We start from the raw sequence: 27,458 nt of genomic DNA on the forward strand, positions 1-27,458 counted from the left end.
GGATGCGCTATTACCCCTCACTGAATAAGGGGTAAAACTAGCGCGTCGAAAACGCACGTCCAAATGCCGGCTAACAGTGCGCTCCATCGGAGCGCACTGTTAGCCGGCTTCTGCGTTTTTCTGAGGTGTGTCTTGGCTTCTGACTAGGTTTATACCTGTGTCGGTCTGGGTGTTGGGTTTCTGTCTCTCTGTGGGTTACTTTTGTCTCTTTTTATGTCTGGATTTGGAGTAACTGTATCTGTCCGTATGTGTGTGTGTCTATGTAGGTGTCATTTTGCTCTGAGTGTGGCGTGTCTAAGTTTTCCTCTCTGCGTCTGTATATGTGCACGTATGTATAAGTTAATATCTCTCTAAAATTGTGAAGTAATCCATTTTTGGAGACCTCAACCAATTACATGAATGGAAAGGGGGCGCTCGCTCAAAAGGTTTGCTCACCCCTGAGATTGCACAGAACAAAAAATGCTTTAGAACTTCTGTATTGTCGTCCCTTGTCTGGGGTTGGGGAATGAAGGGCTGTGACACCGCAGTGTCTAGAAAAGGCAAAGTCCCAAATCCATCACTGGTGCCATCTGTCTAGGTGCTTGGGCACCCTCAATAATGCGCAAACTCCTTCACTGTAACCAGGGAGTGGTATTGGGTGTTAAGTATAACATCCCCAATAATTCTGAAAAGGCGGCTCCTATTTTTGGACATTCCCCGCCTTACTAGCAGCAGCCGCCGCCAGGGCCACCTTAATGGTCAAAAACAAATAACAACCCCACCATCGTCGATGCCTGGGTCCGTTGACAGGCTGTGGCTACGTCACATAGCAGCCTGTGATGCTCCTACGGGAACCGCCGCGCCCGTAAGGCGGGAAAATTGGCGCACATCCGCTTCAGCACAACCCCACAACAAAACAGTCGGTGTGAACGTCCAACGAGCACTAGCGTACGCGCACAAACACAGGCACCCGGAACAAAGGAACAGCGCATGCGCCTCGTAGTGCGGCTTCCGTAAGAGAACTCAGTGGAAAAGTCGGTTGTAAACTGTTGCCGGAAAACTTTCGGGGCACGCCCCCAAGCGGAAGGCCCCGCCCTCTCTGGAGCCCCGCCTCCTGTCGTGTCCCCGCGCAGGCTCAGTGCTTGGTGCTTCACTGGCGGTGTCTCCAATCAATCGCGTCCCAGGGCACCCGGCGTTATTTTCGAACCGAGCCTGGTGTTTCATCCGTTTCCTTCCTCCGACGGGGGTAAGAGAAGAGCGGGGGGAGCCTGAGGTTTTGCGTTCCTGGCTTTTGTGGTACCCATGCAGGGATGGGAATTAAATCCCAGCGTGTGCAAGGGATTTTAAAAGGCAGGATTGGCTCGCAGTGCTGCTGATGGCTCACAGAGCTCGGGGGAGGTCCTGGTGGTTATGGTATAAAAAGAGTGAGAGTTCTCCTCTGAGGGCTTTCGCCAGACTCCTGTCCCGAGGGACTTAACTGCGAAGCGGTGTGTCTCTGGTCACCTGTATTACTACTACTGGCCATTAGTTCTATCAGACGTACAAAGCACTGTATAGGCACATGAAATAGAGACGGTTACGGTTTATAATCCAATCAAGACAGACAGACAAGACAAAAATGTACTAACAAAAACAAAAGATTAGGAAGAGTTACAAGGTTTCTAAGTTTAAAACCTGATCCTTTGCTGGCTCGCTAAAGCACATTCACTCTGCAGCTGATATATATGTTCCCGAGGGCAGCAATTATACATGGGCCCCCTTTGCTTTGGAAATTGGAAAAGCAGGGCTGACAATTGTTTTTTGATGGTATATATACCCAGAGCTCAGGGCTGCTACCTGGATGTGCTTCCTTGACAGTTGGAATTCACTGCTTTTCCATTAAAGTACAGTAAACAGAATGGGAAAGGGTTTATGTCTTGGGTTAATAGGACAGTCTTAGTTGGCCTTCCTGAAAATGTGTTCACAGATTTTAAACTTTGTAATTCCAACACATGAAATGCAATAACTAGGTATAGTGCAATACTATTTATCGGAACACAGTAAATATTTGTTTAAAAATTAAATATCATATCCTTTAAAGTAGACAGTCCTTCTGTTCAGCAAATTGAGTTTCCCGTGTAGATTAGTTGGAGGAGAGTAAATAAATGGATATTTTAACAAAAGAAAATGAAGAGTTGGAGGATTTGAGACAATGTTGGGGTGTGTGTGGGGTTGTGTTTTTTTTTCACTGACCAATAGAGAAAGCTCATAAATAAACTTGCAGTCAAGAGTTGGGAACCAAGGTGATAGATTGGGTTCAATAATGGTTACACAGTAGGAGTTTATGCCAAGGAAGGGAGGGGGTTGTTAGTGGAGTGACTGAAATCTAGTCAGTATTTTAATGATTACAGAGGGTTAGTACAGAAGTTTCTTAGATCAGTGGCTCTTGGGACACATCTAGCCAGTCTGGTTTTCAGGAGATTTGCAATGAATATGCATCAGATAGATTTGCATACAATGGAAGCAGTGCATGCAAACTTACCACATAAATATTCATTGCAGATTTCCTGAAAATCTGACTGGCTAAGTGCGTTTTGAGGGCTGGTTTGAGAACCACTGTCTTGGATCTATTTTTTTAAAAAGTGTTTCTTTTCCATCTATAACAAAATGTACTAAATGGATTACAACATTAGCAAAAAAAAATAGACATTTATATAAAAAAACATAAAATACATGAAACAAGTATATAAAAAAATTAATACATACAACAATAAAACAAAATACATAAAATACACTGAATATTAAATAAAAAGCTCAAAGGAAACATGTGCCTTAAGAAGCTTTTGAAATGTCTTTGTCAACAGCACACAGAGCCACAGGTAGGGCATTCCATAACATTGGTCCTACAACAAAGAACGACCTATTACGAGTTTCTTACAATCAAGCATAGTTAGTAAAAGGGACTAACTGTAATTTATTGGTGAGATTTCATCGGAGTACTGTGTCCAGTTTTAGAGGCTGTACCTCCAAAGGGATATAGACAGAGTAGAGGTGGTCTGTAGAAGGATTACAAAATGATGCAGAATTTCCACTATAATATTTATGGAAAAGACTTAAGAAGCTAAATATGAATACCCTAGAGGAGGGAGGGAGATATTATTAAGATTTATCCTCAGTAGTACCTGCTATCTTCCCTCCTTTCCCATGATTGAGTTTGTTACTTTCACAGCACGCCTGATCTTGTCAAGCCTTTTTGGACAGGATTCTCGAACTTGGATTTTGTGTGTCAAAGCACTGTGGCCCAAATCCATGGAGTCAGACCTAGATCACAATTTTTTAATATAAAAAAAAATCTTCCATCCTCGTATTTCTTTTTTTTTTTTAATTTTTCCAATATCTGGATATATGGAACTTTTGAAATTGACATAATTTGAAGTCTGTGTTAAATATGTATTTAGAGAAACTGTATATGATATGTTGTAATTTGTAGATGTCTTGTCTATTATTTTCTGCATGAATTTTTCCACAACTCCTGTTATATTTGTGCTCGTTTTCATCAGTGGATGAAACACATTTTTTTTTGCTAAATGTTTGTGCTTGAGAATTAAATGTTCTAGCTGGTTACCAGGAGTCATAGTGCTACTGAGCTGACTTTAGATCTCAGGTTGTTCCCACTGGCTTTAATGAAAACTAATACTTTTTTGCGAGTGAGTTTTCTTATAACCCAGCTCCCATTTTTTGGCGTAACAGTTTCTCCGGCTCAGTTGGAACTGGGGATGGGATCTGCTGCCATGACCTTTATTCCTAACAATCTGGGGAAATTTTTCCCCTATTTCATATTTCTTTCCAACTCAGCACCGTAATTACAGTAAAAGTCCTTGACCAGAAGACATGCATCAGGGCTCCTTCTAGAGTCTTGTAATCATGGACCCTAAATTCAACAAGGTGTTGTGCAATGTATGGATCTCATTCCTGCCAAGGGCTGTGACTGCTACCTCTGCAGCATTCTCAGTCCCAGCCAGTCTGGGGAGTGGAAGTCCTGGGAATCCACAAAGCAGTACGCAGCACCAATGCTGAGCCACAGGGCATGTCCACCATCCCTCTTTGTGTGTGCACATAGTTCTGGCTTTGAAGTAGCAAGGGAAATGACTTTAATTCTCTTGACTGATGATAGCTAGACCTTGAGTATCTTTGTTTTGTACATATGTTGTGAGCTTAGTGAACCACCATGTTTTAGTTAACTTGCTCCTGAAAATAAAAAAAAATTCTTGTTTACTGCAGTGGATGAACTCAGTTTTTTGTTTTTTTTTTTAACCTGATCCCTTTTGAAAGTGTTTGACTTTCCCTGTTGTAAGAATAGCGATGTGTTTCCCTCTCTAGCAATTGGGAATCACATTTCAACAGACTTCTGTGGGCTGAAGGAAGATTCAGTAGTAAACTCAATTTCATAAATCTACAGACTCCGCTAGACTAGGGCTGGACACACACTAGCCTTGAATCAATTTCTAGTTGCCAAGGTTCATTCTCTAGCAAGTGTTTAAATACAAATTTTGCTAGAGGCAGTATGTTAATTCTCTGGTTAGATATGTTTTAACATAATGTGTTTCATAGTGTGCAAGACAGATGGACTCAGGACCAGTGGGTTATGCTCCCCTGCCAGCAGATGGAGACAGAGTAAGCTGATGTCACAGTATATATAGTCCAGCAGTGACCCCAGCCTGCCAGTATTCTCAGTTTCCAGCAGATGATGGACGTGCATCTCCCTATAGGTATTGCTTCAGATTTTGAAAGGAGAATTTTAAGAAGGAAAAGCCCTCCCCTAGTTGAGAATTCCTGAGGCGATTTCTGTGGTCCCTCGGATGTTTGCCTTGGTCCGGTAGCTGGTTTCCCAGCATGGACTTAGCTGATTGTACAGCTTAAAGGCAGCGGGTGCAGGAGGCCAAGTGAGGTGGTGACGGCAGATGTCCTCGCCCCTTGCAGCTGGAGACCTTCTCTGTACTCAGCTGGTAAGGACTGAGCTTAGGTAAGGTTTAAAAAAACAATTTAAAAAAAGGATTTTTTACTTTAAGAAATAGAGACAGAGGGGTTATTAGGACTTCCTCTGGTCTCCATGCTTGGTGTGCCATTCCGATGTTCGTTCCTGCTCCTGTGGGGGTTAGGGGAACTGGGCGGCCTGGCGGGTTGAGCAGCCCCCGTGAGCTAGGCCCTGCAGTTAGGCCTTTTGCCTATGCACCACATGGTAGGTCGTGGTGGCCTGTTTGTGCCCTTTTTGTGTGTGTTTTACTATCCTCTGCAGGACGTCTGTGTGTGCTTTGCGTTGGCTCTGTGCACATGTGTGCTCAGTTTTGGGCGCGCCTTTTGTGCACTCAAGTTTTAAGTGTAGTGGTGCACACGTTGTGTGAGTGTTTTCCGGCGCTTACTTTTGAGGCGCATAAAATTTAAGTGAGAGCCGTTTGGAGACACATTCAAGGTTGCCTTGCGCTGATGGCGCCGATGAACAAGAAACCTAAGTGCCTTTCTCTCTGTGTTGCCTGTCATATTTGGGCTTCTCAGCCTGATCTGTCCTCTAATATGTATCCATGCTGTTTGGATGCTGTCTTCCTCAGACTTCGCTAAGCCTGGATCCTCCCATCCTTATAGTGGTCTGGTTTCGGTGCTATCTGGAGGTATGCCAGACCTTAGTACTCCCTTGACTTGGTCCTCCGCTAGCGATGGCAGTTCAGTGGGCCCCGCTCCAGTACCTTCTGGGATTGGACTGGATCCGACTGCTTTTTCTTGGGTGGAGTTTTTTCAGGGTTTACAAGCCTTTCTTCAGGCGCAGTCCTCAGGTTTGCCCAATCCTGTCAGGTCGGACTCTCAGCCGGTGGCCCCTCCATCTTCCAATCCTATGGTTAAATATCGGGGCACGCCTCGGTTTGTTGTGGGTATTCCTGACAGGAACCCAGATGGCACTGATGTTGAGGCAGATCCTGATTCCCTTGAAGATGGGGAAATTCCTCCAGGACTGGAATCATATGGACCTTGTTACAGTTCTTTCATGGACATGATCTGCCAGGTTTTATTTCCCAGACCTTGAAGGTGCTGGGTGATCCTGGTACGGATTCCTTGTCAGAGCCAAAGAAGAATCCCGTTTTGGTTTCTTTGCGTAAAGCGTCTTGTTTTTTTCCCTGTTAGGGATGCCGTTCAGGAATTGATCTTGGATGGGTTGCCCCAGAGGCAAATTTCAAAGGGGTAAGACGTTGGAAGGCATGAATATGAGAGAGCATATGCGTTTCCCAAAGTGAATGTGCTGGTCTGTGCCGTCTGTAAGCGGACGACTATTCCCATGGAGGGATGAGCAGCCTTGAAGGACGTGTATGATAGGATTGAGGCTATCTTTAAGCAAGCCTTTGAGGCAGTGGCGATGACCTTGCAGATAGCTTCCTATTGCACCCTTGTGGCACGATCTTGTCTGCTTCTCTCTCAGGAAGTTGTTGATGCTGGAGTGAATGCCAGAGTGGTTATGGAACCCACTGCTGCCTTTTTAGCGGATGCAGGCTGCGATTTGGTCTGTACCTCGGCCAGAGAAATGGCTTCAGTGGTGGTGGCCAGGCATCAACTATGGTTGCAAAATTGGTCAGCTGACAGGAAATTCCAAGGGAGTAGAATCAGGAACAATGTTAGAAAGGGTGTGGATGCATAGAATGCCCTCCTGGAACATATGGTGAAGTCAAGAATGACAGAATTCAAAAGGCTATAGGATAAGTAGAGAATCCCTAATTACTAGAGCAGTGGTTCTCAACAGGTGTGTCGGGACACACTAGTGTGTTGCGAGGTCACGGAAGATGTCGCATTTCCTCATCAGTCTGGACAGGAGTTGGCTGATTTCTCCTTTATTGGGTATGAGAGGAAGCTGCTCTTGCTTTCTTCTCTTCTTCCTGGACCAGTGGTAGGTTATTCCCTTCTCTTTCACCCATATCAGAGCGTGATATCACCAACTCCTATTCATAGGGGCCTGCTAGGCATCAACTTTATCTTATTATTATTATTATTTTGAACTGTTCTATACCGACATTCATGTGGCAAGATACATATCATATCGGTTTACAGTGTAACATAAAATTGCAACAGGCATTACATGGAACCGGGTTACATAGAACTGGGAAAAACAGAAATACAACTCGGGGAAGAATTGGCAACTGTTAACAAGTGAGGCATTTAGAGAACGAAGAATCGATTAGGCAGAGGACTGTAGATCTCCACCAGTGCAGTTTAAAATAAATATAAGTAAAAATAAAATAAGGTAAAAATAAATAAATATACAATAATAAGTCAGTGAAGGAGGTCATGGAAATGTTCGTAGAGGTGTGTTAGTGGTAATACTCGTTTGGTTCTGGATAGGCTTGTTTGAGAAGTAAGGTAATGGTGAAGATCGTCTGGATATTTATTTTATTTATTTAAAGAATTTATATACCGAGGTTCCTGTATAGTATACATATCACCCCGGTTTACAAGGAACCAAAACTATCGCTAAGGAACCGTAACTATCGCTTCATTTAGCGGTTTACATTGAACATTTAGCGGTTTACATTGAACATTTAGCGGTTTACATTGAACATAGTTAATTTGAGAAAAACATAATAAAACATAAATAAACATAAATAAACATAAAATAGTTAATTTGAGAAAAGGTATATAATATGGTTAACCAGTTAATAACTAAAAGGCAGGTTAATAAGTACATAAGTAAGTAAATAACATTGAACTTGATAGAATCTGGTAACAGGATAAAATATAGTGTTGCATATGCTTAAGTACAGTTTCGTGTTAAGCTAGTTTGAATAGCCAGGTTTTGAGTTTCTTTTTGAAAGTCAGTAGGCATGGTTCTTGCCGGAGTTCTGGGGGAAGAGCGTTCCATTGAGATGGACCAGCGGTGGATAGAGCACGTTTTCCTTAAGGCATTCTTTGCTGGTGGGACGTAGAGTGTGCCTTTGTATACAGATCTAATCGGTCTTGAGGATTCATGGGGACGTAGAGGTATGTTAAGGTCAAGAGGTGTTATATTGTGCATGGCTTTACAGATTATCATAAGGACTTTGTAGAGAATTCTAAATTTGATGGGAAGCCAGTGTAGGTTGTGAAGTATGGGTGTGATGTGCTCTCTTCTATTGGAGTTGGACAGGATCCTAGCGGCGGAGTTCTGAACCATCTGTTAGGGGTCTGATAGTATTTGCTGGAAGACCTAGAAGGAACGAATTACAATAGTCGATTTTTGAGAAAATGATGGACTGAAGCACTGTGCGGTAGTCATGGAAGTGAAGGAGGGGTTTCAACTTTTTCAGTACTTGAAGTTTGAAGAAACAGTCTTTTGTGGTTGTATTGATAAATTTTTTTAGGCTGAACTGTTTATCCAGAATAACCCCAAGGTCTCTGACATGCGGAGAGATATTAATTGGAGAAGTGAATGGTAATTTGTTGGGTCCGTACTTGTTGTCATGTGATATAATAAGGATCTCCGTCTTGTTGGTGTTTAGGACTAGGTTCAGGCTGGCGAGGAGGTGGCTGATTGACTGAAGGCAATTGTTCCAGAAGCTGAGAGTTTGGAAAGGGATTCCTTGATGGGGATTAGTATCTGCACGTCGTCGGGGTATATGTAGTGTTTTAGATTAAGATTTGCTAGAAGCTGGCAGAGCGGAAGAAGATAAATGTTGAAAAGAGTAGGAGAGAGGGAAGAACCTTGTGGGACTCCAAAGGAGGAGCTGACGGGGTGGAATTCTTTGTTATTGATTTTGACCTTGAAGCATCTATTATTGAGAGAAGATTTGAACCATCTGTATGCCGTCCCAGTAATACTTATGTCCGTGAGGCATTCTAAAAGAATTGCATGGCTCACAGTATCGAATGCCGCGGATAAATCGAGAAGAGCAAGGAGGTATGGTTGTTTTTTTTTCTAGGCTGGGGATGATGGAGTCCAAAAGAGAGATTAAAAGTTATTCTGTATTTAGAGGTTTTCGGAATCCGAACTGTGCTGGGGAAAGAATCTTGTGTAAGTCCGGGTATTCGGAGAATTGCTTGTTTATCATTTATTGCGAAAATTCTAGAAAAAATCATGCAGTGAGGCTGCTAATGCTCTCTTCACCCCAGGGGGCCTGGATTTGAAAGCAGGAGCATGAGGAAGATCCACTGACTTCCGCTGCTGCTGCTTCATCTTCTTCCTCTCCTCAATGCTTTTTGCTCTCATTTGCTGCTGGTAAAGCGGGAGAGAGACTCTGGATTGGACTGAAGGCTTATGCTGACAGGGAACCAGGAGGAGGGGGAAATGTGCTGGGCAGGAAGACCTTGGGAGATAGGGAGTCAGGTAGGAAGGGGTGGGGGAAAGGAGGTTGGGGTTGTTGGGTAGGGAGATGTGGAGGAAAGAGGGGCTGGGGGCTGCTGGGCAGGGAGGAGAGATGGAAGTGGAGGGAGAGATGGAGGTGTGGGGCCTGCTGGGTTGGGGGGGGGGGGGGGAGATGGGAGGTCAGGGGATGCTGAGCAGGAAGGGGTGGGAAAGAGGTGGTCAGATGTATGCTGGGTAGGGAAGGACAGGGAGACAAGCAGGGGAGAGAGGGAGCACAGGGAAGAGGATGCGGGCTGGGCAGTGTCGGGAATGTTGGACAGGGATATGAGCATGTGAAGGGATGATTGAGTAGTTGGGAGAAGTGAGTGGCAATGGGGGCAAGGAGGGGAGTGACTGGGTACAAGGGCCATATTTTTGTTTCTAGTTCTCCTCCAATTTTGCACAGCTTTTGTTTCTGCATTTGTAATTTATGGTATTTTATTCTATATTAGGTTGAAAGTAGGACTGTCTGTACTCTGTATGTGTATGATTGAGATGAGGTACTTTACTAGCAAGAAAGGATTTGTATCAGCCTTGTTTGTTGCATTTTCTCACTATGATATTGCACTGGTGGTGAATTACTGCCTTTTTATAAGTAGGGCTATTGCTGTTTCATTTCTTGGAGTTAGTGCTTCTTCACTATGGCAGGTTTGATAAACATGTACAGAGTGAAGTTTTTTTTTTTCCTTCAAGTTTTGTATTATTTTACAATGCATCTGGTAGTGGAGGAGTTTCTGATGCTGTTATTGAGATGAGGCCAGAATCAGAATATCTTTTTTTGTATGGTAAGTTGAACAGGGAAATGTCTTAGTTCTGCTGTGCATCCATTGATAGGAAGCGGAAGATTTCTGTGGATGCAGAGTATATGTTTATATTTAGTCTCATGATGATCAAGTGTTCAGTGTGCCAAGCCTGTGATGGTCATCTCTCAGGTGTGTCCTGATAGAAAAAAGGTTGAGAACCATTGAACTAGAGGGTATTTGACCTTTTATACAGTGCAGGGATTTTGAAGAATGTAGGCCATAGTGCTCACTGAAAAGGTAATTAATTTAGTTTCATGATTTTGATAAATAATTAAAATGTTTTCTTTGCAGGTCCTAATACATCTATGCTTTATGAAGTGCAAGTATTTGCTTTCTGCAGTAGACAGACTTAAAAATTGAGAACAACCATCTAGCATTGTTAAACAAGGTGAACCCTCCAACAAGATGACATCTATGTTTCCAAAGAGTTCTGCTAATGAAGTGAAAAGGTAAGTTGGAAACTTTTCAGGCATGAAATAATGTAGTTATGTATTATGCCCATACAAGTTCATTAACTGGCACAGAACGTTTTATGAATTAAATCTGTGATTTTTAGTGTTGATAATAGAAGCAGCAGCTATTCTTTTTCTAATTTATTGTTGACTGATTAGGAGTTGCCTATGGTTTAGGCTTTGATGGAGATCCTGTGGCTTGAAGGTTTGATTCCTTGTGGCGTTTTGGATGTCTTTTTTTGGGACTATAGAAAGATGCTGTGTATGTCTGAAACAGCTGATCTTCCAGCATGAAAAAAACTCCTTGAAAGTAGGCATTTATGTCAAAATATGGCCCAAGTTGGGATTGAGGTTGATAGCAGGAGGATATAACTGCACATTTTGCAAACACATTTAACTGGGACAGGATTATTTCTAGGCATATATAAACTTTTTAGAGTTCAGTGAAATCCTTCCTCTGTCTCATATCTCATGGTGTTGTCACGATTGGCCAGCTGTGGGATGCCCTCACGACTGACCATACTTGCTGTAAGATGCTCTATATGGCAGGGATACTGCCACCAGCTGCTGCTGAGTACTGCCACGCCAGTACACACCACTGATGCAGCCAGCTTTCCACATTGCTCCTCCTCTATGGGTCTGCCCTAGGTGTACGCATACGTCCTGCATACTCTTAAAGGCCCCATAATGGGAATCTGTCTGTGGCACCACCAGATGACATCTGACCTCCCTGCCTATTTCTGGTGCCCCCAGACTACCAGCAAACACTTCAACAATAGGTCCTCCTGCTCTGCAATGCATGTTGCTAGTTCCTCGTCCAGTTCCTGACCCTGTCCTTGCATGTCCCAGTTCCTGGCCTGGCCTGTTCCGGCTGCGATCCCTTGCCTCCATTCCATGACCCTTCCTTGAACTAATCTCCCGTGCTTGACCTTTGCCTGAACATTGATGCTGCCTGATCTCCACCTGCCCCAACCTTTGCCTGAATATCGACACTGCTTGATCCCCGCCTGCTTGACCTCTAGCTTGCTTCTGGCTTCCGCTCATCCTCACCGAAGTTCTACTGGCCCCAGAACCAAAGGACTCAACCTGCAGGGAAAGGGGTTGGTACAGATGAAGCCAGATCTAGTTCCATAGCATATCCACCTGCCATGGGACCTAGTAGGTTTGCCTGCTAGGCTGCGTCAACCATACCACAGTCTAAGGGCTCACATCCTGTGCCAAGTTTTTTAGGTTTATGCTATGGAATAATTGCTTTTACAGTAAGTTTTGAAGTATTTTTCATCACTTAGGTATGTATAGTATTTCTTGTAGTGGCTTTACTTCTGATTTTGGTTTTCTAGGGTCCAACTGTATTTTAAAATTTGTTGCATTTTGAACTTATATTGTTGGGTTAATGAGACTTAACTGTCTTCAAAATATGTGTAATCTAAGTGATGCTACTGTTTGTTAATTAGTTGTTGGGAATTATAATTGGATTCATGTTAAAGATAAAACCTATGGGACTTAATTCTAATTGTTTTTTCGTTTGGGTAAGTCCAGAATTGGACCCAGTGAACTACTGATATGGAAAGAACAGACTACTATGATTTTATCATTCTGGTTTTTTGTTTTTTTTTTAAATATTGCATTGGACATTCATTTTTCCTCTTTTCATCAGTTGGGTAGGGGGTTGATTAAAACGTTATAGAAATTCCACAGTTCATCAGGTGAGACTGAAAAAAAATTTTTTTTTATACCAATGTATGCATATTTTGGTGCCTCTTACCACATTTAAAACTAATAAAAGAATATTTTATTACTCAACTCATAGTTAAGCTCTGGAATTTGTTGTCAGAGGATGTGGTAAAAGCTATTAGTTTAGCTGCATTTAAAAAAGGTTTGGACAAGCTTCTGGAGGAAAAGTCCATAATTCATTAAGGCTGAGTTGCAGAAATCCATTGCTTATCCCTGGGATAAGCCACATGGAATCTACCTCTTGGGTTCCTGCCAGGTACTTGTGACCAGAATTGGCCACTGTTGGAAACAGGATACTGGGCTTGATTGACCTTTTGGTCTAAGCCAGTATGGCAAATCTTATGTTCTTAGATTTGAAGATTCTCAGAGGACAACTAGGATGGCATTCTTCACACATGGGTGACATCAGATGGAGCCTGTCATGGCACTTTAGAAGCTTTGAGTATACCCCATTGGGAATGTACAGCCCTGGCTGCTCCCTTGTAATCCCATGAAGGGTCCTTCAGTGTTGTTTTTTCCACAGACCCTGCAGAATGTGGTTTATCTGTTGCATTGGAGGTGGACCCTTGGCCCGAGGTGGGGTTGACGCTACCCGCAGGGCAAGCCCTACGGGTCGAGGCGGAGCTGGTTGGGAGACGGAGGCTGACTGGAGCTTTGCCAATACCAGCCCTCGTTCCCCGCAGGTTGAGCCCTTGGGTGCCGGGGCCAGCTGGTCTTAGGTTGGCCTCCATCAGATGACTCCCAGTTGGAGAAATGGTAGATAGCCAGGGACCCGAAGAGGTACAGGAAGACTGCAGCAGGTCCAGATGAGGCAGGGATCCAGAGACCTGAGCGCCAAAGAGAACCAGGAAGAAGAACAGGTGATGTCCGGGTAGTAGTAGGCCGGAGCTTGAGAAGGCCAAGTCCAGGAAGATACCAGAAGACAAATGGAGGACAGGCTGGTATCAGAGCAGGCAGTGGGTAAGGTGAGGTACGGAAGTCAACAGAGCGAGGGTCAAAGCCGTAGGTCAATCCAAAGCGTAGTCCAAAACGTAGTAAGGGTCAAAGCCAGAGGTCAGTCCAAACAAGGCTAGGAAGGGACCAGGAATGAAGTCCAGAACAAGCAACGAGCACATGACAAGTGTGGATACCTGTTGCCAAGACAATGAACTATGATGGGCCCGGTGACATCATCATCCGGGGCCGCGGGATGGATTCCCGCCGGGGCCCCTTTAAAAAATGGCAAGGCACGTATGCGCCCCTAGAGGGCAGCAGGACGCTGGATGGCGGTGTCTCCCCACGGCACACGTGGGGAGACCCCCCGGGAGCTGGGGAGGTCCACAGTGGAGCCAGAGCCAGCTGAGGAGGCGACGTAGGCTTGTGAGCGTAGGTAGCTGCCCACAACCGCGAGGGAAGACGGGCCAGGACTGGGAGCTAGGCGCCGGAGGTGAGTAGGCCCGGTCGCGGGCCTGCCACAGACGGGACATGCAACATTATCTCTGTCACAGCTGCTGCGGTAAAGGGTTTCCTGGAGCTGCTGGTGCTGGCTTTTTTTTTTTTGCCAGAGTCCTGTGGGTTATTTTTCACTCTACTCCTCTAGTTGCGTATTTTTTCTTTATTTTTCTGTCGGCTGTGTGGTACACAGAGATTTTGGTACTCCAGAGCAGCTCCAGTTGGTTTTTGGCTAACCTTTGAGTCTCTTTTTTTTTTCATTTAATGCTTTGGAGGGCCTGTGGCTTAGATACTATCTCCTGTGAGATTGGGTTAGATCTGCCTTGCTCCATGATAGATGGATGCTTTGGGGACTAATCACAGTGTCTTAAACTGTCCCCTCTGTGAGACTATGACCCAAAGAGAACATTCATGGAGCATGCTTTTTGGGAAATTTAACCTGGCCAATAGGTATCAGCATTGGAAGCGTAAACATCAAAAGAACCAGGACTGCACAGATTGCTGGAGATAGAATACCCCCCAACTTTGAGCATTAAGATGCATCAGCATTGCATTAATGCCTGTTTAGTGATTCTTCGCCGACATCCTTGTCTGCATCTTGGAGCCAACTACTGACCATTCATGATGGTCTTTAATACTACATTGTTGATGTCTAATACAAACAGTTTGACGAATGCCTCTTTTTTTGTTGTGTAGCTTACCAAGAAATGGAGTCAATATATACAAATGCACAAAGTGCATTTGTATATATTGACTCCATTTCTTGGTAATCCTAAATAAAGGTCATTACATTAATCTAATTGTGAAAGGACCAATGCATAAGCTACTTTTTTTCAAAGTGTCCAAATTCAAAAGTGGCATTGATTGTCGTACTAGCTTCAAGTTCATGTAGGCCTTCCTTACCTCTAAGTTTTCCATGGATAACTTTGGGTCCAGCTGTATCCCCAATGATAAGCTTTTCCTCTGAAAGAGGCAATACATGATCACCAATAGAAGGTGGCGATTGTGCAACCAATCAGTTTTCTTGCAATTTAAAACTAAACCATTTTCTTTCAACCACCCACTACTAGTGAACAGCTTTTAAGCTGTATTAAGGATTTTGCAGGGCCTTTTCCCAAAGGCACCACCAGTTGAATGTCATCTGCATAAATAAAGGGGGTAATTCCAAAAGGTCTAATTAAATCCCTCAAAGGCTTCATAAAGGTATTAAATACAGGTGGAGATAATGAGGATCACTGTGGAACCCCTTGGTATACATCATAAAATGTTGAACTTTCCTCCTTAAACATATCATTTGACTCCTGTCACTTGAAAAGGAGGCAATCCATTTTAAAACTTGACCATATAAGCCTAATTCAAAATAGGATAGCAAAACAGAATGAGTCACAAGATCAAACACACTAGACAGATCTAATAAAATTAAATTATCTCTCCTACATCCAATCTATGTAGGGCCCCAACACAAGCTAATGAGCAGCTCCTAATGTCAAATGCAATAGAGTAACGTACAGCAACGCAGGTTTTAATGCCGGAAATAATTACACCTTTTTTCTGTGCGTTATGCCGTATTAGCGACGAAAAAGGATTTATCGCAAATAGCAGATCGAAAGAGAGAAAGTGTGCACCTCTGTAGGGACCAATATATTACTCTACTATTTATACCACTGTAAGAGGGGGCACCATTACCTCGGGGTGAGGTTTGGGCAATGGAATAGGTTTGGGGGGCAGTTTTACATACACAGTCAGGTACGAACAGCAAAGGTACCATCAGTGAAGATTTTCTGTCATTTGGAATGATGAAAGGTAAAAGAGGAGTTGATTTGTACAGTGTACTCTCTACCTAGCTTGATTGCAGCTAGGTAGAGAGTGCATCAAGCTAGGTAGAGAGTACGTTGTACCTGTCATCACTCCAAATGACAGAAAATCTTCACTGTTGGCACCTTTGCTGTTTGTATCCTCTGATTATGTAAAACTGCCCCCAAAAACCTACCCCAGTGCCCATACCTCATCCCGAGGTAATGGTGCTCTCTCTTACAGTGGTATAAATAATAAAGTGACATATTGGTCCGCCCCATAGTGTCTCTCTCTCTCCACGCCCCCCCCCCCCTTTTTTTATCGCAGGTGCTGTTTCTGCTATATTTATAGCATTTTGATGAAACTAGGGCTAAGTGAGATGATGTGGATCTAGGCACATATAGGAACATTTAATAAGTTATAAACATTTTAAGTTCCAATAATGATAAACCCTAAACTGTTCCATGAATATTCTGATGTAAAAACCTCCACCATTACAGAACTAACACCTTTCCCAAAACTAATTTCCTGCATAGTCCTAGGTCGCTTCAACTGGTACACTTTTTCTTGGAAGAAAGTAGTTAACATTTCACAGTCTGAAATATTTGCAAATGACAGAAGTATTGACCACCTTCTCCAGTAAAGACTGCACTACTTTAAACATAGCCCTTGGATTATTATCTTATCTTTGAATAACACTAGATTGTTTGTTTATAATCAACATGATCTTTTTAAAATAAACTGCCTCTGCCTTGTGCCAAGATTGCCTGCCCTTGGTTTTCCTCCACTTTTGTTCCAAACGGCACAATTCACTTTCACAATCTGTCAGCTTTCCGGAGGCTAACCATGGGGAGGCTGCTATTCTTTTTTTTATAAATTTTATTTCCCTTTCCCAAATAACTTCACTCACAAGCTTGAGATAATAATTTTTAATGTATGTGTAGCAGATGGACTCAGGACCAATGGGTATAGTGTAATCCTGATAGCAGTTGGGAGACGGAGTCAGATTTCAGTCTGAAATCAACCTACATATACCTGTGCAGGAAGCTCTGCTGTTCAGTATTTCTCCATCTCCTTAGCAGTTTGGGACACTACACACACTTGCACAGCGTTAGAAAATCCAAACCAAAGAAGAAAGAGAGAAAATCTTACCTCCACAAGACGAGCCCTGCTCTCCTGCGGTGATACCTAAGGGTCCTTCCCCCAGTCGAGAATTTCTGAGTTGATTTCCGAGATCCCTTAGAGGTAAGCCTCAGTATGGTAGCCGGTTCCTGGCATGGACTTAGCCCCCAGAGTGGCTGAGAGGCAGCGGGTGCAATACTGAGCGCAGCGGTGAAGGTATTTTCCTGCTCCCCCCGCAGTCGGAGACCGCCCGGCACGAGACTGGGAAGCGCCGAGACAAGTTAAGGTAGAAAACTTTCTTAAAGTCTCCGGTCTCCGAGGCACGGATAGCCGCACAGATCTTCCTTCTGGTGTCTGTTCTATCGGGTTGAGCAGCCCCTTCCAGGCTAGATCCCGATCCAGTGCGAGGGTCCTCCTAAGTGGAGACCTTCCGGGGAGGCCACCATCTTGCCAGCATGGTCGTCGGCGCCATTTCCCCCCCTTGATTGCCGTACTGTCCGCACAACTGAGCCGAGCGCACAAACTGCTTGTGCGCACAGTGGCGCACGCATCTGTGCCTTGCGCACAACGACGCGCACAATGGTGCTGGGCGCGCAGCGGCACGCTCAACGGTGCTAGGCACACAAATAGGCCCGTGCGCACAGCAGCGCGCACATCTACCGACCTGCACACACATCTTCTAAATCCTGCACGCACAGCTTCGGCGCACCTGGAGTGCACAACTAAGCCTCCCGGTGCATGCACCTACGCACACAGACGAATTTTTAAGGCACTCCACGCGCACAAACCATGGCATCGCCGGCCAAGAAAACCAAGGGACAAGCCCTCTGCCCAGCTTGCCACCTGAGAGCTGCGCAACCCAAAGTGGCCACTGCCCTGTGCCTACAGTGCGAAGAAGCACAGAGGGAACCAAGGCAAGACCCCCCTCTGCCAGTAGAGGAATCCGGCTCCACCAATGATAGTACCCCGGACCTCTCTATCTCCGGCTTGGCCCCTCCTCAGATGGGCTCCTCGGGGAATGCCGCTGGACTCAATATAGACCCAGGAACCTTTTTCTGGGTGGAATTCTTCAAAGGGCTGCAAACCTTTGTCCAGGCACAATCGGGGCCACCGGTGACACATCCACAGTCTCCACCAGAAGACCAAAACCTTCCAGGCCCCTCGCGGCCTCCCCGAGACGTCCTCCTCCGGACAAAAGCCTCCCCTTAGGGGACACAGACACCTCGGAGGAAGAGCCAGACTCCCTGGAGGAAGGGGAAATCCCTCCAGGAACGGAACCATACCAAACCATGATGTGTTTCTTCTCCAAAGATGAGTTATCAGATCTCGTGTCTCTGAGTCTGAAGACATTGGCCATCCTAGCAAGCACCGCAGTGGAGCCAAAGATGAACCCTGTTTGGGTCAGGCTCCGTCAGGCCTCATGCCATTTCCCAATGCTGCAGGCCGTACAACAACTGATTGACCTGGAATGGAATGCCCCGGAGGCCAGCTTCAAAGGAGGACGGGCCCTATACCCCCTGGAACCCTCAGCTAAAGAACTCCTGGGTTCCCCAAAGTGGACGCCATGGTCTGCGCTGTCTCAAAGCGCACTACCATTCCAATCGAAGGAGGAGCTGCACTCAAGGATGCTCAGGACAGACGTCAGGAATCCATCCTTAAACAGTCATTTGATGTCGCAGCTATGTCCTTGCAGATTGCTGCCTGCTGCGCCAAGGTGACACATGCCTGCTTGTTGCTGTCCAGGGATGCAACCACGTCCGTCGAAACATTAGAACCAGCGATATCTTCCCTCACGGATGCGACTTCCGACCTGGTGTGCAACTCATCCAGGGGTGTCTCATCCATAGTGACAGCCAGAAGGCAACGCTGGCTCCGAAGTTGGTCAGCTGACGCGACTTCCAAGATGAAACTCACGAGAATGCCCTTTAAAGGAGCCCTCCTGTTCGGAAGCGAACTGGAGAAGTTAGCCGACAAATGGGGCGAATTGCCAGTACCTCGGTTACTGGAGGACAGGAACAAAAGAAACCAATGCCCCTCTCCTCGAAGATTCAAGGGCAGAGGATCCCAGCGTTTTAGACCGTGCAAAAACACATACCAAGCACCTCATCCCGCAGGCAGGGGCCAGCCCTTTCAGAACAGACACAGCAAGAGGGGAGCTGGCTCAGGTCCAGGCCCCAGCCGCACCCCACAATGAGAATCAACAGACCCATCCACAGGAAGAAGCCATAGGGGGCAGGCTTGCCCTATTCTACCAAAGATGGATCAAGATAACGTCAGACAAGTTGGTCCTAACCATCATTCGAGAGGGATACTACCTGGACTTCCACTGTATCCCTCCAGACAAATTTGTGAAATCACCGTGCCACTCTCCCTCCAAGAGGATGGCAGTGGAAACCACACTGACAAAACTACTCGCCCTAAGGGCGATAACACCGGTGCCCACACACCAACAAAATACTGGGCACTATTCCATCTATTTTATCATCCCCAAGAAAGAGGGAATGTTTCGGCTGATCCTGGACCTCAAGTCCATCAATTGCTACCTGAGGGTACCACACTTCTGAATGGAAACCCTACGCTTGGTCATAAAGGCAGTACAGCCGGGAGAATTTCTGACCTCTCTGGATCTGTCAGAAGCCTATCTCCACATCCCGGTCCATCACAACCATCAGCGCTTTCTGCGCTTCGCGATACTGGACCATCACTACCAGTTCTGGGTGCTACTGCCCCTCGGACGTTCACCAAAATCATGGTTATAGTGGCGGCGACACTGAGGAAAGAAAGAATCCTTGTACATCCATATGTGGACAATTGGCTGATCAGGGCAAAATCTCCAGAGGAAAGTCACCAGGCAACCACCAGAGTCAAGAATCTACTGCAGAATCTCTGGTGGGTTATCAACACAACCAAGAGCTGCCTGCAGCCCTCCCAATCACTATAATACCTGGGAGTCTGGTTCGACACCAAACAAGACAAGGTCGTTCTTCCCCCTACAAGGAGAAGGAAACTGATGGACCAGTTGCAAAACCTGTTGACCTGTTTTTGCCCCAAGGTATGGGACTACCTCAAAGTCCTCTGCCTCATGACATCAACACTAGAAGTCGTCCCATGGGCAAAGGCCCACATGCGACCTCTACAACATTCCCTACTGTCGCGATGGAACCCGATGTCCCAGAACTACTCCGTTCACCTCCAGCTACCGGCAGAGATGCGGACCTAGCTCCAGTGGTGGCTACAAGAAGACCATCTGAGCAAGGGAGTAAGGCTATCCCCACCGACCTGGGTCTTGCTCACCACGGATGCGAGTCTACGAGGGTGGGGAGGCCATTGCCAGGAACTGACGGCCCAGGGGCAATGGGACAAGGAAAAGTCGGGATGGAACATCAACCGACTGGAAACCCGGGCAGTCAGACTAGCCTGCCTTCGATTCAGTCACAGACTCCGGGGAGAATCTGTAAGAGTCATGTCTGACAACGCCACAACCGCCAGGGAGGAACCAGAAGCCAGCAGGTGTCCCTGGAAATAGATCCCCTAATGGCGTGGGTGGAAGCAAACCTACAAGGGATCTCAGCTGCCCACATTGCGGGAAAAGACAACATCACTGCAGATTATTTCAGCAGAGAGAGTCTAGATCCAGGGAAATGGATGCTGTGGACCACAGCCTTCCAGTTGATAGTAAACCGCTGGGGAACACCAGCCATGGATCTTCTGGCAACTCGGTCTAATGCCCAAGTTCCCAAGTTCTTCAGCTGCAGACGAGAACCACAATCCCAGGGAATTGACGCCCTCATCCAGACCTGGCCACAGGAAGACCTGCTGTACGCCTTTCACCCATGGCCACTACCGGGCGGGATCATCCGCAAGATAGAGCACCACAGAGGGCTAGTACTTCTAGTGGCCCCGGACTGACCAAGAAGGCCATGGTACGCAGACATGCATAGACTTCTGGTGGGGAACCCTCTATGTCTACCCCCACACAGGGACCTGCTCCAGCAAGGACCGATCCTCCACGAAGACCCAACTCAATTCTCTCTTACGGTCTGGCCATTGAAAGGACTCACCTGAAGAAGAGCGGATACTCGGGGGCAGTGATTGACACCTTGCTCTGAGCACGCAAGTTTTCCACATCTCTAACTTACATACGAATATGGAGAATATTCGAAGCCTGGTGTGAGGACCGCGACATCCTTCCGCAGACAGTCAAAATCCCCATGATCCTGGAATTTCTGCAGGATGGCTTGAAGAAGGGGTTGTCTCAACTCCATCAAGGTTCAGGTGGCCGCACTGGCCTGCTTCAGAGCCAAAGTGGATGTCATCAGTCTATCATCCCACCCAGACATTTCCCATTTCCTGAGAAGGGTGAAGCAAATCTGACCACCACTAAAGTGGCCGGTGCCCCTATGGAATCTCAATCTGGTACTAGACTTCCTGGCGGGAGCTTCCTTCAGACCTACACGCGGTCTGTCACTATGGCTCCTGACCTTGAAGACTGCATTCCTAGTGGCAATATGTTTAGCCCGTTGCATCTCCGAACTTCAAGCACTATCCTGTCGGGAACCGTTCCTTAGATTCACACCGGGATCCATACAGCTCCGCACTATTCCCTCCTTCCTTCCAAAGGTGGTTTCTCATTTCCATCTAAACCAAACCATCTCGCTGCCATCTCCAGACGAGCATAAGGACCCGGAAGACTCACATCTTCTTTGCCATCTTAAAATGGCAGACTCCTAGTCCGATACCTGGAAAGATCAGAATCTGTACAAAAGACGGACCACCTATTTGTCCTTCACAGTGGGAAGAAACAAGGGGAAGCGGCCTTGCGGGCAACCATAGCCTGCTGGATCAAAGAAGTAATCAAGGCGGCCTACGTAGAGGCAGGAAAGCCTCCACCTCTACAAGTCAAGGCCCATTCCACAAGGGCCAAGGCAGTATCCTGGGCAGAAACCAAGATGCTGTCACCTGCCGAGATCTGTCAGGCAGCAACGTGGACCTCCATTCACACCTTCTCGAGGTTCTACTGCCTGGATGTTCAGGCCAGGTGGACACAGCATTTGCAAGGGCAGTACTAAGTGGGCCACGGGCAGCCTCCCGGTTCGGGAGTAGCTTTTGTACATCCCATTGGTCCTGAGTCCATCTGTTACACGCTAGGAAATGGAGAAATTACTTACCTGATAATGTTGTTTTCCTTAGTGTAGCCAGATGGACTCAGCATCCCGCCCACTGCTGCCCCAAAATCCAAAAACCTCGGGTGACAATCCCCGAGAGGAAGACAAGCACGGTAAGCCAGGCTTTACCTCTAGTTTAAGACACCCATAGTTGCCGGATGTTGGCGTTTTTCGGTTGAGTGCACGGTGGTCTCCAGTTGGAAATAAGTTCAACCAGTCCAAGTTAATCAAGTTAGCCAAATTAATCCAGTTATTAAAATACACATATATCCACAATTGCTTTTCGAGGAGAATACTGAAGAGCACAGCTTCCTGCATGGGTATATGTAGGCTGACGTCAGATTGAAATCTGACTCAGTCTCCCAACTGCTATCAGGAGTACACTATACCCATTGGTCCTGAGTCCATCTGTCTACACTAAGGAAAACAAAATGATCAGGTAAGTAATTTCTCCATTCCAGTCTTCAAGATACCTTTGTAACATAAAATCTTGGGAGGTTTGTAAACTGGCACCCATTAAATATTGTGAGTTATCCTTAAAAATCTCTTGTCCAATTTTCTTACAAAATATCCTTTCTTCTAAATCAGGGGCATGTCCTTTCTCATGTGTAGACCTCTGAATGATCTGTGTTAACTCACTTGCAGCTAGTACAGAAATAAAGTAATCAGGTCAATTATTAGAGTCCTGATCCACCAAAAGATTAAAGTCACCCAATACCAAAAAATAGTAATTCAAAGAGTATCCCAAAATAGTCTATAATACTTGTTCCATAATGTCTACTGAATTATTGGGAGGACAATACCACAATAAAACCCATTAGGGGTTTTTACCCCTAATTTTAATAAAATACACTCAAAATCCAGTACCTGCTCTTGATTATAGTCTCTTAATGGAAATACTTTCCCTGAAAATAACAGCAGCCCTTCCATCGCACTTTCCAGCCAATTCTTGGCTATGTTTTTAGAAATATACTTGCACAGCTTAAAGTAGCGGTCGGTGTTTAACAGTATTAGTCTTGTAAGAATAAATGATGGTAGTGGCAAGATGTGAAATGCCCACTAGTGAAGATGGTGAAGGCTGGCACTGTAACAGGTTTTGGGTATGCTTGGGAGAGCTATGGAGCTCCGTGGTAGACGGGTTAAGTGGTCAGTCAAAAGAGTTGGGGGAGGGGTGAGTCAGTGTGTGTTTGCATGTGGGACTTTAAACACTTATCTACCAAAGTGGATGAATCTCAGCTGGGCAGACTAGATGGGCCATTTATATTCTATTGTTTACTGTGTTACTGTGTAATTTGAATACTTGAAATGATCATTGCAGCATTATTATATATTTGTATGTACTTTGGTAAAATACATAGTCGTGTGCTGGTCGGATTTTTAAGGTATGAACTCGTGCTAAGTCCTTGTGAATGTTTGTTTGTGCTATTTTATTGTGCAATTTTATTCCTTCAATTGGCTTTTCTTCTGCCCCTCTCTCTGATTACTTGGGTATTTGTTCCCATAGTAACTGTTGAAATAACCAGACTATTGTGCGCTCAATGAAATGAGGCATTACTGGCTAATTGAGGTTAAGAAATAGGGAGTTCTTTCTTTCGTTAGTCCAGTATGCTTTTTGTGTTATGTGATGGAAGTCTGAATGACGACTGTGACCAAATGAAACATAGCAAGGAATTTCTTATTAATACAATTATCCAATAATTATTTGCTTTTTCTAATATACATTAGAATTGACTGTTTAGGGGGACAATATATTCTGATTAATTGTTGTGTTGGACATTACTTTTTTCGCTGTATCCTATTATGCTCAGAATAGAAATATGTTTTATCCCCAACATCTGCCAGCCCCTCCTCCCCAAACAAGCTCATATAGCAATTAAAAAACCCATTAGCTTAATATTCCTGTTTTAATAGAAAAAGAGACATGATTCGTGATGTTTGATATGTGTTATATGTGGCTTGGGGTTGTTCCTAAGATGGCCCACTTAGAGTGAGTGTGTGTGTGTGTGTAATATGCTACATATACACACATTTTTCTTAAAATGTTTACATGTTGTGAAGCTTATGTAATAGAACATTTTTTTTTAATAAATAGGTATCAGGTCATTAAACTGTGGTTTCCAGTGAAATTCTTTCTGAAGATTAAAATAAAGACAACACAATCGAAAGAACTTCAGATATAGTTATTTGGTGCATACTGCTTTTTATAGCTCATGTTCAGTTTTGGGCATGGTATTGCATCAGTTTGATTCAATTCCATGAGCTCAGGCTAGCGCACAGGTTAACCCGCGGTTTGTACAGGCTTTTTGGATGTGCGGCCATAATCCCTTATTCAATAAGGGGATCAGCATGTCCAAAACGCGTGTCCAAACCAGCACATAGCATTTACATGTAATGTGCGCTATTAGCTATGTTGATCAGGCTATTAGCTAGTACTTTTTATGTAAAAAATAAATGTGCACCCAATACGCACATTTTAACCCTCAAAAATTAACACCAGCCCCGGAGCTGGTGTTATGTCTGAGGAGCTCCAAAGGTTTAACAGAAAAGCAGAAAATACGGCTTCTCTGTGGTTCCTCCAACTTAATATTGTGGCAATATTAAGTCGGAGAAACCACAGAAAGCAGCAATATGAAAAAAAAAAAATGTAAAAACTTGCCGTTGGTTAGATTAGAAAAAACGATGCTCAATTTATGAGCATCCATTTTCCTGCTTCGCGCACAGCCACTTCTGGGCGCCCGATACCGAGGAGGCACTAGGGAAGCACAATTTCCCCTAGCGGCTCCTTTTTAACGCAGCGGCTTATTAGCCTACTATATTGCTCACCCAGGAGAGGTGGATGGGCATGCGTTAGGAAAGCAGGCACTCAATCATGAGCACCCATTTTTTCCTTCACGGATATTGCATCGGCCTGCTTGTAAATAGTATGTACTAAGCATATTCCCCATAGATGCAAAATGAGTTGTTCTGGTTATATAAGAGTGATGCACTTTTAGCTTCTCCACAGGCCGCTGTCCTCCCACCCATACTTCCTCCCTCCCACTGAGAGTTAATAAACATAGCTCTGTGTAATTGAGTATAAGATATGCCATACTGGGTCAGACCAAGGGCCCATCAAGCCCAGCATCCTGTTTCTGACAGTGGCCAATCCAAGTCAAAAGTACCTGGCAATTACCCACACATTAAATAGATCTCAATCTACTGTTGCTTATTAATTAATAGCAATTTATGGATTTTTCCTGTAGGATCTTATCCAAATCTTTTTTTTAAACCAAGTTCTACTAACTTCCCTAATCACTTCCTCTGGCAACGAATTCCAGAGCTAGCTATGCATTGAGTGAGAGAAAAGTTTCTTTAATTTGTTTTAATTGAGCTACTTGCTAACTTCATGGCGTGCCCCCCTAGTCCTTCTGTTATCTGAGAGAGTAAATAACCGATTTACATTAACCTGTTCAAGTCCTTCCATGATTTTGTAGACCTCTATCATATCCCCCCTCACTCATCTCTTCTCAACTGAACAGCTCTAGCTTTTTTAGCTTTTCCTCATAGGGGAGCCATTCCATGCCTCTTATCATTTTGTTCACCCTTCTCTGCACTTTCTGCAGAGCAACTATATCTTTTTTGAGATGTGGTGACCAGAATTGCACACAGTATTCAAGGTGCGGTCTCACCATGGAGTGATACAGAGGCATTATGACATCCATCATTTTATTTACCATTCCCTTCCTAATAATGCCTAACATTGTTTGTTTGCTTTTTTGACTGCCGCAGCACACTGAGCCGACAATTTCAATGTATTATCCACTATGACACCTAGATCTCTTTCCTGGGTGGTAACTCCTAAGATAGAACCTAACATTGTGTAAGTATAGCAAGGGTTATTTTTCCCTATATGCATCACCTTGCACTTGTCCACATTAAATTTCATCTGCCATTTGGAAGCCCAATCTTTAAGTGTCACAATATCATCCTACAATTTATCAGAATCCATTTGAGACTTAACCACTCTGCATAATTTTGTGTCATCTGCAAATTTAATCACCTCACTCATCGTACCCCTTACCAGATCATTTATAAATATATTAAAAAGCACTGGTCAAAGTACAGATCCCTGAGGCACTCTACTGTTTACCTTTTTCCTCTGTGAATACAGATCATTTAATCCTGCTCTCTGTTTCCTGTCTTTTAACCAGTTGGCAATCCAAAAAAGGACATCACCTCCTATCCCTTGTCTTTTTCGTTTTTGTAGAAGCCTCTCATGAGGGACTTTGTCAAATGCTTTCTGAACATACAATACCCAAGATCTACTGGTCCACATGTTTATTCATCCCTTCAAAAAAATGTAGGAGATTTGCGAGGCAAGACTTCCCTTGGGTAAATCCATGCTGGCTGTGTCTATCAAAATGTTTTGTGATTTTATTCTTTACAACAGTTTCCACAGTTTTTCCTGGCACTGATGTCAGGATCACCAGTCTATAGTTTCCCAGATCACCCCTGGTGACATTTTTAAATATCAGGGTTATATTGGACACCTTCCAGTCTTCAGGTACAATGGATGATTTATTGATAGGTTACAAATTAATTGAAATAGGTCTGAAATTTCACTTTTTAGTTCTTTCAGAACCCTGGGTGTATTCTATCCGGTCCAGGTGATTTACTACTCTTTAGTTCGTCAGTCTGGCCTACCACATCTTCCAGGTTTGCCATGATTTGTTTCAGTTCTTCTGAATCATCACGTTTGAAAACCATCTCCAGAATAGGTATTTCCCCAACATCCTCCTCACTAAACACCGAAGCAAAGAAATCGTTTAGTCTTTCCATGATGGTCTTATTTTCCCTAAGTGTCCCTTTAACCACTCGATCATTTAACGGTCCAACTGACTCCCTCACAGGTTTTCTGCTTCAGACATATTTTTAAAAAGTTTGTATTATGAGATTTTGCTTATATGGCCAACTTCTTTTCAAATTCTTTCTTAGCCTGCCTTATTAATGTCTTACATTTAACTTGTCAGTGCTTATGCTTTATCCTATTTTCCTCTGGATTCTTCTTCCAACTTTTGAATGAAGATTTTTTGGCTAAAATAGTCTCTTTCACTTCACTTTTTAGCCATGCTGGCAATTGTTAGGCCTTCCGTCCACCTTTCTTAATGCATGGAATACATCTGGACTGCACTTCTAAGATAGTATTTTTTAACAATGTCATGCCTGTTACACATTTTTAACCTTTGTAGCTGCACCTTTCAATTTTTTTTAACTATTTAAAAAACAAAACAAAAAACAAAGGTTTCTCTGAAGTGTTTTACTCTTGAAACAAAAATTTTAAAATGAAAAATTCTTAGTTAAGCATAGAGTAAAGTATACAGCAATAACAAGAGAATCAGTTGGGAACTACAAAGCTTTGTCAGGCATCTAAAAAAAAATGGCAGAATTAAAATTATGGAGATTTGTATTTACATTTTCCAGATTACAGAAAATCATTCAGGACCTCCAGAGTGAAATAAAAAATTTGCAGAATTCCTGTCGGACTGAAGGAGAGAACACTACAGAACTACGAAGGAAGTTTAACCAGTGTGAAAAGGAAAAATTGGATATTACAACCAAGCACAATGAAGAGGTGCGTGCCAATTTTTCCTTTTGTCTTTTGGCA

General features: G+C 44.4%; 1 protein-coding gene across 8 annotated transcripts in view; it reads left to right on the plus strand.

Annotated features, from left to right (window-relative positions):
• The first annotated feature begins 876 nt into the window (after positions 1–876).
• CCDC171 (coiled-coil domain containing 171) overlaps positions 877–27,458 on the plus strand; it is a 982,183-nt gene continuing 955,601 nt past the window's right edge. For all 8 annotated transcript variants that reach the window (XR_003857717.1, XM_029608527.1, XM_029608555.1 and 5 more), the window contains exons 1-3: positions 877–1,225; positions 10,408–10,565; positions 27,275–27,425. Coding sequence is in view for 7 of the 8 variants with exons in the window: in XM_029608527.1 (XP_029464387.1) it covers positions 10,522–10,565; positions 27,275–27,425 (195 nt within the window). In the remaining variant the exon portion in view is untranslated. The remainder of the gene's footprint in view (positions 1,226–10,407; positions 10,566–27,274; positions 27,426–27,458) is intronic.

Source organism: Rhinatrema bivittatum, chromosome 1 (assembly GCF_901001135.1).
Source record: "Rhinatrema bivittatum chromosome 1, aRhiBiv1.1, whole genome shotgun sequence".
Lineage (NCBI taxonomy): Eukaryota > Metazoa > Chordata > Amphibia > Gymnophiona > Rhinatrematidae > Rhinatrema > Rhinatrema bivittatum.